The sequence below is a fragment of the Dryobates pubescens genome, chromosome 9, assembly GCF_014839835.1.
Source record: "Dryobates pubescens isolate bDryPub1 chromosome 9, bDryPub1.pri, whole genome shotgun sequence".
Taxonomy (NCBI): Eukaryota; Metazoa; Chordata; class Aves; order Piciformes; family Picidae; genus Dryobates; species Dryobates pubescens.
The window spans coordinates 14490172-14507374 of NC_071620.1; the positions used below are offsets into that span (position 1 = coordinate 14490172).

The 17203-nt window shown below is 44.5% G+C and overlaps 1 protein-coding gene across 1 annotated transcript in view; it reads left to right on the top strand.

Moving 5' to 3' along the window:
* MTCL1 (microtubule crosslinking factor 1) overlaps window positions 1–17203 on the top strand; it is a 120475-nt gene that overhangs the window by 11826 nt on the left and 91446 nt on the right. The window contains exons 2-3 of the mRNA XM_054164119.1: window positions 3062–3286; window positions 5554–5712. Coding sequence (XP_054020094.1) covers window positions 3062–3286; window positions 5554–5712 — 384 coding nt within the window. The remainder of the gene's footprint in view (window positions 1–3061; window positions 3287–5553; window positions 5713–17203) is intronic.

A 17203-nucleotide genomic window follows, 5' to 3' on the forward strand; every position in this document is an offset into this window, starting at 1 on the left:
CCTGACTGAACAACCCTAACTCTTTCAGTCTGTCCTCACAGGAGAGGTGCTCCAGTCCTCTGATCATCCTTGTGGCCCTTCTCTGGACACGTTCCAACATGTCCATATCCATCCTGTAATAGGGAGATGATCAATAACATTAAAATTCCTTTTAATACACAAAATGCCATCACTTAGTTCTTAAATATAAACATCAGATTGTAAACCAGATCCCATTAATTTCTTGATGACAGATGTTTTCCTTTAGTGTGGATCTGTGCTTCAAAATTCTCCACTTACAACCCAATTATTAAGCTGCTGTTAGCATTCTGAAGATTATATTAAAAAGTTAATTGAAATAACAAGCCTTATGCTTACCTAAAATTTGACTTATGCTGCTTCAACTAACTGTAGCTGTATAAATACTGGGTGTTTTATATGTGGATAGGGTTTTGGTAGGCAGAGCACTCTAGCCATTGCTTTGAGCAAACTGGTGCTTGGCAGTTGGCTTTGCAGGGCTAGCTTAATGGTTGGACTTGATCTTACAGGTCTCTTCCAACCCAAACAATTGCATGATCTAGCAGAAGATGTTCTTGCTAAGGCAGAGTGGTTATATCTACCTGAATGGGGCCTCCAAGAAAAATAGAGACTGTTTACAAAGGCCCGCAGTGACAGGATAAAGGCCAATTGCTTCAGACTAGAGCAGAGCAGATTTAGATTGGATGTTAGGAACAAGTTCTTTATCATGAGCCTGGTGGAACATTGGAACAGGTTGCCCAGGAAGGTGGCTGAGGTCCCTTCCCTGGAGATATTCAAGGTGAGGCTCAACAGAGCTCTGGGCATCCTGATCTAGTTAAGGATGACCCTGCTTACTACAAAGGGGGTTGGACTAGATGACCTTTGGAGGTCCATTCCAACCCAAACCATTCTATGATTCTGTAATCTTTCATCTACTCCAACCCAAACCATTCTGTGAATTATGAATTCTAATATAACTATGGAAACAAGGACTAAAATATTCAGCATGTCTTCTGGTCTGGACTGTGCTCAAAGACAAGAATTGTCCCTCATCTGTAACTAAAACTTCAGTGGAGCAAGATGAATGCAGAGGGGGGAAAAAACATAATTGTCCATCCAGTTATGCCATGGGAAGGGGGAATGGTTGAGAGGACTACCAGGAGGCTGTAGGCAGACACGTTCCTGGAAGGACTGGACATGGATAGTCCAGCCTGGAGGTGGAACTTTTCAAGGAAGCCAACTGCATAGCAGTGTCTTCTCCACTTCATCTAAGTGTAAAACAGTCTCCAGCCATCCTTGGTATTTCAGTAGTCATTTGAAGGTCTGGAATGAGTGCAGCTAGCCCTGGTGCAAGTTGTCCTTGAATGTTTTTAAAGCTGTGCATATCAGATGCAGTTTAAAAAGAAAACAATCCCCAAATGAATGGGGCACTTCAAATATTCTCCTCCTGGCCCATTTTCTGCATTCCCCCTCCCCAGCTTTGTTTAAAGTAGAGTCATGTTTTTCTTCTAATGCAGCAGTTTAATGTCTTGTACACCTGTGCCTGGGAGACCTTCGTAAGAATTTTACCTCTGGAACTTCAGTCATGCACAGATTAAACAAATGGGAATCACAGAGCTTATCCTGTTCAGCTGTAAATCTTTAAATCTGACTTTGAAGAGCATGTGCTGTTCATAGTGTAACATGGATTTGGGACAGTTCAAGATGGCCAGAGATGAAAGACCAGGTTATTCCCACAAGCACAGGTTTTCTTTTGTCCTTGTGGTTCTCTTAGTGCAATGTGTCTGCACGCAACAGAAATCCAGTTTCTCCCACACCCAACCCATCTGTCATTAAGCACATTCAGGGTGGAAGGCTTTGTTGGGACAGCATATTCATATGGAGCTGTTTGGTACTTGGCATAAAGATTCATTGATATTTTCAAGGTGCAATTTCATTTTTAGGAAGTGCTGGTCCCTAGAAAGGCTCATCACCCAGTGATGCTGAGACAGTAGGTTCACTGTAGTCTAAATAAAGCAAACAATTGGTTCAGACAGTGTCTCACAAACCTGATTTTAGTTAGAATCATTCTGTGAACATAGGCATCTTCAACCAGATCAGGTTGCTCACAGCCCTGTCCAACCTGAGCTTGATGTTTCCAGCAACTCAGCATCTACCACCTCTCTGGGCAATCTGGGCCAGGGTCTCACCTCCCTCAGCATAAAACATTTCTTCCTTCTCTCTAGTCTAATTCTTGTCCCTTGTCCTGTCACAAAGAGGCCCTGCTTGAAAGGGCTTTTTTCTGTTAGGAAAAAGTTCTATACAGAAAGAGTGATTGCCCATTGGAATGGGCTGCCTGGGGAGGTGGTGGAGTCGCCATCACTGGAGGTTTTCAGGAGGAGACTTGATGGGGTGCTTGGTGCCGTGGGCTAGTTGTTTGGGTGGTGTTTGATTGGTTGATGGGTTGGACGCGGTGATCTTGAAGGTCTCTTCCAACCTGGTTTATTCTATGTATATTCTATGTATATTCTATGTAAAGTCTGTTCTTATCTTATCAACTCCTTTAAGTACTGAAAGGCCACCAGTAAGTCTCCCTGGAGCCTTCTCTTCTCCAGGTCAAACAACCCCAATTTTCTCAGCCTGGACTCACAGTAGAGGGCTTTAGTAGTAAACTTTGTAGAATAGGGTTAATGGTTGGACTTGATGATCCCAAGGGTCTTTTTCAACCTGAATGATTCTGTGGTTCCAGCCCTCACATCATCTTTGTAACCTCCTTTGAACTTGCTCCAACAGGACCGTGTTGGAGATGGTAAAATGAAGGTGTTCCTAGTTTCAGGAGGCAGACAAGCATCTGGTCTGTTTTGAATTATTAAAGCAATTGTAAAACATGTAACAAGGGTTCATTAATTTAGTTTAGTGTAATTAGTCAGTGCTGGGATACAACTTACGCTGCTTGGACTTCTGGAGCTGCACATTGCAATCTGGTTCCCTTCATTAACGCCGGATCCTGGGGAGCGTGTTTCCTATTTTGCTCCCACGGGTGAGATTTGGAGTTATGATGGAGCACTTTTTTCCCTTCTTACAGGATGAGCTGGATGAACTTCGGGCTGAGATGGAAGAAATGCGTGACAGCTATTTAGAAGAAGATGTTTACCAGCTGCAGGAGCTGCGGCGAGAACTGGACCGGGCAAACAAGAATTGCCGCATTCTGCAATATCGTCTCAGGAAAGCGGAACAGAAGAGCTTGAAAGTTGCACAAACAGGCCACGTGGATGGAGAGCTCATTAGGAGCCTGGAACAAGATTTAAAGGTGGGTGAGGGATTCAATATTCACAGTGAACGAGAGCAGACGGGGATTTGGCTGCCTGCAATGGGAGGGCGGGAGACACATGAAGCAGGCAGTAGTTCTCCAAACATCAGGAGCAATTTCCTTCCTCGGCAGTGGACAGCAAATATGCAGCTTATCATCATAAAAAGATGTGTTTAGTGAGTTAAAAAAAACCCACATGTGCTTGGATTCACAATGAAAGAGATGCAGTCGAGTTACATTTGTGCATTGGAAAGATTTAAAGGGGTTTGTTTTATTGGGTTTGCTGGAAACCTCAGCTCTGCAAAACTGTAGGCAAAATCTGATACGCTTTCCCCAATTCATCTTGTTTCTTTCCTTTTCTCTTCTTGCTTATGCCAAAAAAAATCTAGTCAAAGTGGCATTTCATAGTGCCTAATGAGTTACTCATAATGGAAACAGACTGCTCTAGTATTTCATATAGAGGATGAAAGTGCTAGTCCCATAAACCCCCAAATTCCTGCAAAAAATTATGCTCATGTTGAAACAGTTCTGACATTCCTCAGAAATGGTTCCATCAAATCTAAGCCTTGCATAGGCAGGATGCTTACCTACATGGCATGGTCTCTCCTAATATTGCTGTCTGGTAGCTGTTTTGGAAATACCTTCTGTAATTCTACTTATCACTAGAATCATTAAGCATTTTATACTTAAAAAAGAAAACAACCCAACCAAAGAAAAACCCTTCTGAAATGGGAATGATTGGTTCCCAATGCGAACATGAGAGTGATGCATGGAGTCATCAAACTCTCAGACTTCATTTTCTCTTTTATGACAGAATAGAATCACAGAATGGTCCAGGCTGGAAGTGACCTCCAAAAGGCATCCAGTCTGACCTCCTCACAGACAGCAGGGACATCCCCAACTAGATCAGGTTGCCCAGGGCCTCATTGAGCCTCACCTTGAAAATCTCCAGGGATGGGGCTACAACCACCTCCTTGGGCAACCTGTTCCAGTGCTCCACCACCCTCACAGTAAAGAACTTCTTCCTGACATCCAATCTAAATCTTTTCTATTTTGAAGCCATTGCTCCTTGTCCTGTCACTGCCAGCCTTTGTAAACAGTCTCTCTCCATCCTTCTTGCACACCCCCTTCAGATACTGGAAGGCTGCTATTAGGTCTCCCCAGAGCCTCCTCTTCTCCAGGCTGAACCCCAGCTCCTTCAACCTGTCCTCATAACAGAGGTGTTCCAACCTCCTGATCATTTTCATGGCCCTCTTCTAGACCCTCTCCACCAGGTCCACACCCTTCCTATACTGAGGGCTCCAGACCTGTACACAGCACTCCAGGTGAGGTCTCACTGGAGCAAAGTGGCAGTCACCTCTCTGGATCTGCTGGCAACACTTCTGATGCAGCCCAGGATGTGATTTGCCTTCTGGGCTGCAAACACACACTGTCTGTTCATGTCCAGCTTCTGTCTGTTCATGTCCAGCTTCTCATCCATCAGCACCCCCAAATCCTTTTCCACACACAAATGATGATCTTATCATACTGGAAATGATACTGTGCTCAGTAAAAATCTGGTACATAGATTCAAGTGACAGAGATATTGAAGTGTTTTAGTTTGCTGGCTTTTGTTTTGCTGACTTGCTGTATTTCAGCAATTCATATTATTTGCCTGATGAATCACCTTTCCAAATGGGTTTGGAGTAGCAGGTTTTTTCTTGTTAGGCTGGACTCAGGAAACCTAAGGTAATACCTGTTTCTGTGCTTTCATATCACTCTAGCTCTGTTGTGATTGCTGCTAGAGCAGCACATTTAGGGGGATTGAGACTGCTGCATGGATGTGGCTTTGATCGATGACCTGTCAGCTTTGCAAGACAATTCCTCATCTTTTGTTTTATGGATGTGATATGCTGAGGCTTTGATGTGAGGGTTTGGTATCTACTTATGTCACAGGCTCACAGAACCACTGCGGTTGAAAAAGATCTTTAAGATCACCGAGTCCAAGCATTACCATTTCCTCCTGCTGTTCTTGACATTGTCTTAGCATTATGTAGAGAGAGCTGGAGATAGGTAATCAAATAGATTTTCATCTTGGATTTCTTTATTAGAAATTAATATTCATTTTGGTACTTGGAAGGCTTGGAGTGTTTCATCAACAGTCTTATAATTGAATTAAAAATCTCTTGGCTGGCTGGGGTTGTAAGTACGCTTCCTGCTCCAGGAGATAATTCTGTAGCTGTTGCTTCTTGTAGATCCTCTTCATGCATTTGTACTCTTCTCATCAGGTAGCCAAAGATGTTTCTGTCAGACTGCACCATGAGCTGGAGAGTGTGGAGGAGAAACGCGTTAAAGCAGAAGATGAAAACGAAGTCCTGCGGCAGCAGATCATTGAGGTGGAAGTATCCAAGCAGACGCTGCAAAATGAGCTGGACAAGTTAAAAGAGGTAAGTGACCATCAGCAAAGCCATGCCAAGCAGTGTTGCTGGGGGAGAGGGGCAATTTGACACGCAAGCATCTTAGACTAACTCCTACATGAAATGCCTACTGATATTGCTTGCACAGTTGCCCAAGAGGTCTCCTCGCCTTTGTTGTGTGTCCCAAATGAGTTGGTAGTTTAGAAACAATAGAGAGAGCCAGTGAAACAATGCTGGGGCTTGTGTCCAGGGCTTCTCACAGGGCTTCTGTCCCATTTCAAACTGGCTCCTCAAAGTCTGTCTTCCTAGTGGAGCGAAACTACCTTTGATTTGACTCCAGCTAGCTCTGTCTCTCCACAGACTGGGACTTCCACCTACTTGAGAGTCAAATGAGGTATGCGTGACTTGTCTGAGAGGGCACTTCAGATAAGCAGGCCGCCGCTGTGGCTGGTGCTGCTCAGTGGTTACAGTGGGAGCCACCAGCATGAGTGAGGCAGCAGGAATGTACTTTGTAATGTATAAAAAACATTGTACTTCATGTGCAGCAACGCTGTTGAGGAGAGGGATCATTTCAACTGGAGTTGACACATGGTCACACTAGGTGATGTGATTCAGATCCTTGGAAGTGAGCAATCTGAGGAGCAGGGGACAGTAAAATCCAAACAGTGAGCACTGCTCTTTGCTCACTGCACATCCTGAGCTGCAGCAGGATTTCTTTTCTGTTACCAGTACAGCAGACTGGCAGCTTGCAGCCTCTGCTCTGTTTTAAACCAGATTGAGTGAGATAGAGCATTTAAACATAATGAGGTAAGGCATTTATCCTCTGAGCCCTGGTCAGATTTAGAGAGCTGCTGCAATTATGTGTTATTTTAATCTCTCAAACATTGCTTGCAAGTCAACTGGTACAAAGCCTGACTCAGTTTTATAAGGACAAGCCCTATTTAATTCCTCTGTGCTTTTGGGTTATGAGGAGTCCAGTGAAAGACTTTTGGAGCATTTTATACCTAACAGCTGATTAATATCAGTGTTACTTAGATAATGTAGGAGCCTGGCACAAAAGATAAAGACTACATGATGTTTTAGCTGTTGCCCTGCTTTCTGAGTGCTGTTTGTTAATGTTGTGCTTGATGGATGTGGTACCATGTTTCAGGTCTGTGGTCTATGTACTATACAAAAATGGCATGTCATCCACAGTGCCAAATGTGTTGCTTGTGTTTGATTAGCACCCATGTCCACTAGATACTGCTTGGTGGTCTTTGGGATTAAACAGTTTGAGAAACCAAATAGTGGTTGAGCATTGAGAAAGAAACTGGGCCAGCAGTTCTAACCCTAACCAGGCTGAATTTACCCTGCTTCCCCAAAAGGGCTGTTTACTCCCCCAAAGGGTTGGTTGTCAAGCCTTGGAACAAGCTACCCAGGGAAGTGATGGAGTCCACCTCCCTGAAGGGATCTAAAAGTTGTTTAGATGTGGTGCTGAGGGATATGGTTTAGTGGTGACCTGGCAGTGCTGGGTTAACAGTTGGACTCAATGATCTTAAAGGTCTTTTCCCACCTAAATGTTTCTATGCCTCTTAGGTTGCTACAGCCTCACAGAGAAGGGAAGCACAACTGACTCTGCTGTCTCTCTGCTGCATTTCAAGTCATAACAAACCCTCACTTTTGAAGCAGACTTTACCCCATAAGAGGCAAAAGCTGGAAGGGAGCTAGGGAAAAAGGGGAAAATGACAGGTAGAATGGGATCATTCATGCTGATCTGGAAGCACAACAGAGTGTAAGATGTAACATAAGAAGTTGTGGGAGCAGTAGTAGAGATAATCTGCTTTTCTGTACCATGAGTGGTGGTTTCTCTGAGAGTCAGAATTTCACGAGGTCACAGTAGGTGATAAGATGAAGGTTTGTGTCTTTGGCAGGTCACACAAGGACAGAGGAGCCAAAAGTTGCAGAAACACAGTACTATACACACCAGTTAAATTTGTTGCAACACCATTGACATTGCCGGGGGGGGGGGGGAGGGAAGAAAAAGTAAAATAATATTCTTGCCTCAAGATGTGTTCAAATAACTACCAGAAGCAGTTCCTCTTTAGGAACATTTAATGCACACAGAGCTCTCAAGGAATGCATTATAGACATGCCAGAGGGAACACTAGTTCTTTAGATATCAGGAGACAAGTGACCCAAAGGCCATGTAGCTCTTTCCCAATTCACTCTGACTGTGCATTCTGTCTATCTGAAGGCTGACACTTAGAGGGAACATCTTTCCCATCCAGTCCTGGAGCGTTGCCCAAGACCCAGTTAGGCAGTGGTAGCTCTCTGAAGTAGCTCACTGTCACCATATGCTCGTTTTCTGTAATATCCTGGGCTATTCTCAGCCCTTTTCCTCCATCATCTGATCAACAACAAGATTTTCTCACATCCACAGTCATGTTTATTGCTTAATTCAGTGCTTTCTCATGCTGTACAATTCCCTGGGGTCCCCGCAGTAGATGGCATCTGTGTTGATTACCTTTAATGTATTTTGAATGCTGAAATATCTTTAGGACTCCTTTCTTAAAGCCACCTTCCTTTTAAAATCATAATCTTTGGAAGAATTCCTAGCATTCACCAGGGCTATTATGTATTCTTTCACCTATTTATGTCTCCTGTGATACTTTCAGTAGGAGTTTTTTGGTGTGAAATACATACAGAGCTGCTCTGTCAAAATAAAATTCCAATTCCCTTTAAAAGAAAAAAAAATTCACTTTTGACTGGGAAATTAATTTTGCTCTCCTCCTGCTCATTTAATTTGAAGTTGTTGTATTAAGTAGGTGTAAGATAGGCTTTCATTTTTCTTATCATAAGTATCATCGCTTGGTGTGTTTCAGCTTTGCAAATAAAAGCAAAGTTAAAACAGAGAGGAAGAGTGAAGAGAAGTCACTTGCCCTGTACTTCACAATGTTCTTACCTCCTCTTCTGCTGCTGTGTCTTACCTCATGCATTTCCCTCCCCCATCCCAGATGCTGCTGGGTTACTGTTTCATGACATGAACCATAGAATGGTTTGGGTTGGAAGGGGCTTCTAAAGGTGACCCAGTCCAATCCACCCTGCAATGAACAGGGGCATCTGCAAATAGATCAGGTTGCCCAGAAGTCCATGCAGTCTGAATCTGGAGTAGTTTCAGGAATGGGGTATCTGCCACCTCTCTGGGCAACCTGGGTCAGTCCTCACCACCCTCAGCATAAAAATACCTTCCTTCTCTCTAGTTTACATATCCCTCTTTTAGTTTAAAACCATCACTGCTTATCCTGTCACAACAGGCCCTGCTGAGAAGATTGTCCCCAGTCTCACTTAAGTACTGAAAGATCACAATAAGGTCTTCCTGGACCCTTCTCCAGGCTGAACAACCCCAACTCTCTCAGCCTGCTCTCGCAATAGAGATGATCCAGCCCTCAGATCATTTTTGTGGCCTCCTCTGGGCCAGCTCCAACCTCTGCATGTCTTTCCTGTGCTGATGCTGTCATGATTTCAGAAGCTTTTGCATCAATTATCAAAACCACATCTAGACTCTTTTTTGTTCTGGTATCTCCCAGATACTCCCCCTCTCCAAAACACTCTGGTTTTCACTGATTGTTTCAATAAGGAGCACTCAAATCATTGCTGAGTCACTTAAAGGTTTTTATGATGATGCCACCTCTTTCCCTTCCCCCCCTCCCCTTTTTTTCATAAACATGCTCCAACCCTCCAGCTCTTGGGAGCATTTCCTGCAGCTGTGTTTTGAGCTAAGAAATGTATTGGTAAGGATTTTTAACCAATGCTGATGGATTTTATCCAATTCTGATGTCTTTCAGTTAGACACCAGTCTTCTCTGAAAGACTTCATCAAAACCCTTATGTTCAGTCCTCTTAGCCAAAAGGTTATACAGTGCTTTTCTTTCCCATAATACTTCTTTTTTTATATATACATATGTGGCTAGTTTATTGCTGTGTAGGTTCATCACCCTGCTATTCTTGCCTGAGATATTTCCACTGATTCTTTTCGAGCCAGCAATGTGTTCTTGTGACCAGGGAGGCCAATGGTGTCCTGGGGTGCATTAAAAACTGTGTGGCCAGCAGGTTGAGAGAAGCTCTCCTGCCCCTTTTAGTGAGGGCACATCTGGAGTACTGAGTACAGTTCTAGGCTCCCCAGATCGAGAGAGGCTGGAAAGTAATGGAGAGAATCCAGTGGAGGCTACACAGATGCTGAGGGGACTGGAGCATCTCTGTGAGAAGACACTATTCAGTGGTGCCCAGAGACAGGACAAGGCACAATGGGCACAAACTGGAACCCAGAAAGTTTCTTCTGAACATATTGAAAAAAACTTCTTCACTTTGAGAGTGACCAATCACTGGAGCAGGCTTCCCCAGGAGGTTGTGGAGTTTCGTTCTCTGGAGAGATTCCAAACCCACCTGGACATTGTGATCTTAGGCAACCTGCTGTGGGTGACCCTGCTTTAGGAGGAGGGTTGGTCTAGGTGATCTCCTTTTGAGCCCATGCCATGCTGGGATTCTGTGATACTTCTTTCATCAGGCAATAAGGTTTTCTCTCTAATATTTTATTAACTGTACTTTATTAACTGTATTTTATTAGCCATAACAAGTTCTTTCTCCTTCAGTCCTCACTTCAGCTGCTGCAGCATTGAGCTCCACTGATGATTTCTTTTCATAACTACATTCACCTATTTTTTCCTTTTTTTTTTCCTACTGTGAACTTTTCCACTACTTTTGGCCTTCCTTCTAATGCCTTTTTTTTTAATTGCATTCTCCATCAGAGCTTCAGAGTTTTCTACTGCCGTGAACACTTCTTTGTCACATACCTTTGTGAAATTGTGATGTCTCTAAGAACTGGCCATCTAGGAATTTGCTAGGATTTTTGGTGACTTACCAAAACTGCTAGTTCCATATAGATTTAGAGGCAGAGACAATGCATGTTCACAGATTTGCTAAGTACATATATCATTGCCAAGTCTTATTTGCCTTTTTTTTCCTCCTGTTGTCTAGGTTATTAATGCCACCATTTGAGTCAACAGGCTGCTAGGAGAGAAAAAATTACTCCATCACTAGCAGATTACTTCAGCAACATCCCTGCAACTGTCATTTTCCCCTTCCTGATGTTCTAATTCAGCTCATGAGAAGCACTGATATATATTATTTAATTTGGGAAATCAACAGCATTCAGAAAAGTCTTTCCCTGTTTCCTTTGCTTACAACAGTGCAAAACCCTTACCACTTATCTCCTGAGAATCTACCATCCAGAACTTTTCTCAAAGGTTTGATAGTAGCAAGTGGATTTTCTCTAAGATCAAAACATCCTTAACCCAACATCTGACCCTTCTCAAATGGCATTTCCTTGGAGCCACCAGGGTATCTTTAGGGAATGTCTTTCTTACATTTTCTCAGCAAAGATGCTTCACAACTAGATGATCTGTTACTAGTGAGAGTTTAAACAACTATGAAATCATGGCTTGGCAAGTGTTGGGTGCCTTTGTCATAGAATGATTTGGTTTGGAAGTGATTTAAGGGGCTTTTAGTAAAACCTCCCCACAACTAGATCAGGTTGCTCACAGCCCTGTCCAGCTTGACCTGGAATGGTTCCAGGGATGGGGTTTCTACCATGTCCCTGGGCAATCTGTGCCAGTGTTTCACCACCCTTGGTGGAAAAAAAAAATCCGTGGAAAAAAAAAATCCTTCCTTCTCTCCAGTCTGAATCTAACTTCTTTTGGTTTAAAACCATCACCCCTTGTCCTGCCACAAGATGCCCTGCTAAAAAGATTGTTCCTGTCTTGCTTATAGGCCCCCTTTAAGAAGTGCAAGTCTGCAAGGTCCCTCTAGAGACTTCTCTTTTCCAGGATGAACAACCCCAACTCTCTCAGCCCGTCCTCACAGCCCTCACATCATTGTTGTGGCCTTCTCTGGACCTGCTCCAGCCTGCAGCTTCTAAACATGTATTTTTGTATTCTTTGCCTGGGTTTGGCATAGTGAGCCAGAGATGAGAAAGGGGCAGGACCATGGCAGCACGGATGCTGCTGGGGAATGGTGGCCCTGCCCAGATGGACAAAGAGAGGGGAGGATTAAGGTCAGGGGTAGCAGCTGCTGAAAGATTTTATGTGAGTGCTCTGAAATGGTTTAGCAAGAAATGAATGAGAATTGTGTAACTGGGAAGAAAGGAGCATTATTGTGTGTGGAACGGCTGCACCCAGCAGGTGACAAGTCTCTCTTTATAGATGCTGAAAGCAGAAGGACTGCAGGGGGATCAGCCAGAGGTGTTGCTTTCTCTCTCCAAGGATCTTTGATGTGGCAACAACACTCCCCATGACACTGAAGTTTTCCTGGGCAGTTCCTAATTCCAGTTGCAATTATTTGTGCTTCACACCTTCTGGATTGTTGTGACTGTTAGAGGCATGAGTGCAGTTCTCCTGGCATGTTCACTTGGGAAATCTCTTCCATGGTTGAAGAACCATGGCTGTGTCTCATGTTCAATGGTGTTTTCACAAAGAAAGGCAGAGGAGGAAGTAATGAAATTGTGTTTGCATTCATTTCAGCATGAGAAGAGACAAGTGCAAGTGTTAGTAATGTCTCAAACACATCTCCGTAGGCTACAGACTGAGATGAAAACCAGTACATAAATGAACTCCACAAAGAAGGACCAGGGAGTCCTGGCGGACAAGTTGAATGTGAGCCAGCAATGTGCTCTTGTGGCCAAGGAGGCCAATGGTCTCCTGAGGTGCATTAAAAAGCGTGTGGCCAGCAGGTTGAGGGAAGCTCTCCTGCCCCTTTTAGTGAGGCTGCATCTGGAGTACTGGGTCCAGTCCTAGGCTTCCAAGTTCAGGAGAGACAAGGAACTACTGGAAAGAGTCCAGCAGAGGCTACAAAGATGCTGAGGGTACTGGAGCATCTCTGTGAGGAGAAAAGGCTGAGAGTCCTGGGGCTGTGTAGCCTGGAGAAGAGCAGACTGAAAGGAGATCTTATTAATGCTGTTACTGGTGCTGATCAATATCTAAAGGGTGGGAGTCCAGACTCTTTTCAGTGGTGCCCAGTGACAGGACAAGTGGCAACAGACACAAAGTGGAACCCAGGAGTTTCCATCTGAACATGTGGAAAAACCTCTTTGCTGTGAGAGTGCCAGAGCCCTGCAGCAGGCTGCCCAGAGAGGTTGTAGAGTCTCCTTTTCTGGAGAGATTCCAAACCCAACTGGACATTGTGATTCTGGGCAATCTGCTATGTGTGACCCTGCTTTATCAGGAGGTTTGGGCTAGTTGATCCCCAGAGGTGCAGTCTCCCATCACCCACCATGCTGGGATTTTGTGACATGGAGCATAATACATGCAGTGGATGGTTATTCCAATTGGAGATCACTTTTGTCTCTTTTCTCTCTGATGTAAATACATAAATATAGGGTGGAGCAATACACAAGCGGTGAAGGAATTATTCTTGGTGAAACCACATGGTTGTAGAAAATACTGCCCATGTGTTCATGAGCTAGGACTTCCTGCATGGTAGTTAAGATGGCACATGCTGTTCTTCAGCCATTTCTCAAATGAAATTGACTTAGTGGGGTGAAAGAGGGCTATGCTGTGAAAAACATGTGATTTTTTTGTAATATATGACTTCTCTTAGTTACCAAAAAGCTTAAATGATGTGAATTTGCTAAGAAACAAGGCAAAGAGAAGACTTATAAGCTATAGATTCAAATCACATTTAAAAGGCTGAGATGTCCATGTTAAGTCTGTAACCTTCCTTAGAAGTTATTGCTTGTGACAACTATAAGTCAGGAAGTCTCGTGCAATAATCATGACTAAAAACATTAGCTGCATGAAAGCTTTACTGCAGCACCATTTTGTCTCCGGTAGCTTTTTTCCCTCTGATAAATAATGAATTGGTACCTAAACCACAGGGAATGATTTCATTATGGCATTTCAGGAGCTGCATTGACAGTGAAGTGGTCTGTTCAGTGTGGAGACCAACAAACAGGGTGGAGGGAAGGTGTGGAAATGGATCTGCCTCAAATCAAAACTATAGAATCACAGAATGGTTTGGGTTGGAAGGAACCTTTAGAGATCATCTACCCCAACCCCTAACCCCCCCAAAATGCACCTGGAGTATTGTGTACAGCTCTGGTGCCCTCAATACAAGAAGGGCAAGGATGTGATGGAGCAATTCCAGAGGAGGGCCACAAAAATGATCAGGGTGCAGGAACACTTCTACAAGGACAGGCTGAGGGAGCTGGGACTGTTCAGCCTGGAGAAGAGAAGACTCTGGGGAGAACTAATAGCAGCCTGCCAGTACCTGACAGGAGCCTACAAGAAGGCTGCAGAGGGACTGTTTACAACAGCCTGCAGTGATAGGACCAGGGACAATGGTTTGAAATTAGATAAGAGGAGATTTAGGTTCACAGTTAGGAGGAAGTTCTTTAATATGAGGGTGGTGAGACACTTGGAAAGGTTGCCCAGGGAGGTGGTTGTGGCCACATCCCTGGAGATATTCAAGGTCAGGCTCAACAGAGCTCTGGGCAACCTGATGTAGTGGAGGATGCCCTTGCTTATTGCAGGGGGGGGGGGGGTGGACTAGATGACCTTTGGAGGTCCCTTCCAACACAAACCATTCTATGATTCTATAACTTCAAGAATCAAAGTACCTTAATTATTTTTTTCTCCCAAGTAATTATAGCACACATCTTCTAATCCACTCTCCATCTTTATTTTTAGGCATTTAAAACATAGATTTACAGAGAAACACCCCTCTGAAATTATCAGAATGTTCTGAGCCAGTCCCTTATGCTTATAAATCCCCCAGCAGAACAGTATCTGCATCTGAATTCATGATTTGCCAAGTAAATTGTCACCAAGCTCCAGCTAGTCTCTATTTGCTCGATATTTTATTTGTCCACCCTTGCCAGCAATCATCTGGCACTGCTTCCAGGTCCTGTTACAATGTCTGATGTGATAGGTTTTGAGAGAAAGTAGCAGTGACTGCTCCTCAGGTCTAGAGTTTTTTAACTTTCTGTTACTCAGCCTGAGCTGAGCCTCTCATCCCAGGCATAGGCTTCCTCTTAAGTCACTTCCTTCATGGCCTCACTCCTAAATACTGATCCTCCACTAACCTTTCCATATAGAGAAATCTTGCTTAAGTTATTATCTTTGCAGCAGGAACAATGACCTCCCCTAGCTGCATGATTGTATAGAGTGTAGGGTACGGTACCTAGAGAGGAATAGTTCCCTGCACTGAAAAGCTCCTCCACAAAGGAGGACCAGGGAGTCCTAGTGGAAGACAAGTTCACCATAAAACAGCAATGTGCTCTTGTGGCTAACAAGACAAATGATGTCCTGTGGTACTTTAAGAAGGCTGCCAGGTCAAGGCAGCTTCTCCTCCCTCTGTGCCCTGCCCTAGTGAGACCACATCTAGAGTATTGTTCTAGAGCCCCAGTTCTGGGCTCTCCAGTTCAAGCGGGACAGGGAACTCCTGAAGAGTCCAACAGAGGCTATGATGGTGCTGAGGAGACCGAGGCATCTCTGTGAGGAGGAAAGGCCAAGAAACCTGGGGCTGTTTAGCCTGGAAAAGAGCAAACAGAGAGATCTTCTCAATGCTGATCAATAACTAAAGGATGGGGGCAAGTTGATGGAGCCAAACCCTTTTCAGTGGTGCCCAGTGATAGGACCGTGAGCCCAAACTCAGTGAGCTGGAGCCCTGGAACAGGCTTCCTGCAGAGGTTGTGGAGTCTCCTTCTCTGGAGAGATTCCAAACCTATGTGCTGTGAGTGACCCTGCTTTAACAGGGGAGTTTGGATCTAGGTGATCCCCAGTGGTCCCTTCCAACTTCTACCATGCTTGGGTTCAGTGAATTGAAATGTTCCCTTAGTTGTGTATTTTTCTTATGGTATAGCAGAACCCTTTCAGTAGCTAAAAGGCTGTTGCTCTTTCCATAAGAGAGAGTGGCATAGAGATAACCCCCATGAAGCTCAAGTTGTCTATCAGTCTCCCCATCCTCCACACAGTTACCAGAAATAACCCTGCTGTTGGTCACATGGGCTTCAGCAGTGACAGTGCAAACAAACTGTAGCCTCTGTGACATCTGTATAGAACTCTCCTGGGAAAAAATCCAGGCTTATTTTTCATGCCTTCCCTTAACCTACCCCCAGCATCATTAAAAGTTTGCTTCAGCAAAACCCTATTAAAAATGGGCAGCAAATCCTTCAAGTGTTGGGGGGGGAGGGGGTGGCAATTAGGGCATGCTGTTTATGTTCTAAGTCACATTTCAACTGGTGCAGAAGTCCTCGATGGAGACAGTACCCTTTGCTTTCCTTGCCAAGATGTGGGCAAGACTTTGTGCCAGGGCAAGCAAATTTTGGCAGTATGCTGCTGTTCTGTGAGCAGAAGCTTGGACTAAAAGCTGAAATATCCACTGTCGAGTGTACACTGAAGTTAATTAGGAATATTCCTCATCTTTCCTCTGTTTGGCGAAATTCAAGTATTCACCACCTGGCAACTATTCATATGGAAGTGTCATATGGTGTTTGTAGGGGACATGGGTACCCAGCACTCCTGGTTTAAGCTAGACCAGAACTAATTCTGTTCAGTGTTTGGACTTATCAGCCAGGGGCTTCTTCTAGCAGTGAGAGCACTGATGGGCAGTTACTGTCAAGGGCTGGGCTGCAGAAAGGCTCTGGCTTAGACTTGCTCCTGTGCAGACCAAGGGCATTGCCACATCTTCTCCACCTTGAGGGACAGGAAGTCAGAGGTGACACCTGCAGGGAGGGGAGTGAACAGGAGAGATGACCCTCAAGTGACCAACAAGGGATTCCATCCCATGGATGTCATACTCAATACAAAGCTGAGGGATCACGAGGGTCAAGCCTCTTCTTCAATGGCTGGTATCCAAGAACTCTGTCTATTCTGTCTTCAATTCCAATCCACATGTTCCAGAATCCAGCTCCTGAATCCAGTTCCCATCTGCTACCTAGTCCACTCTGGGACTTTGCCAGCGCCTACTCCCAGTATCAGTGGTGACAATGGTGACATCATTGCCATCAGGGCTTGGGTCTCTGTTTTGTTGGATTGTTTGTCTTTCCATTCCAGCTGTTTTATTTTTCTTTCTCAGCCCATCAGTCTCTCTCCCTTACTCTCTTTCTCTTCTCTTTGGGAAGGCAGAGGTTCAAAAAAGCATCTGTCACTCATCCGGTGTCTGACCCGGCCCTACGCCTTGACATCAGAGCATTCCTCTTTCAGAGATGTCTCTGAAATGTCTGAAAAATATCAGAGGGGTCTCTCCTCACTTTCCTCCCAGGACTTGGAGGAGCCAGTACAGCTCCTAAAATGGATCTGACTTTGAGTCTGTCAGGGAGCTCCAGCTGAAGGGGAAATGGGGGCTATAAACCTGTGAAGAAGGACCCTCATTTGGCAGTCAGTGCAAGCTTGGTGCCACCAGTCCTGCGAGGCTCAGCTTCCCTGCCACACTTTGGCTGGCTCCCGGTGAGCAGACTCCAAATGTTGTTATCTCACATCGCTGGTAATTTC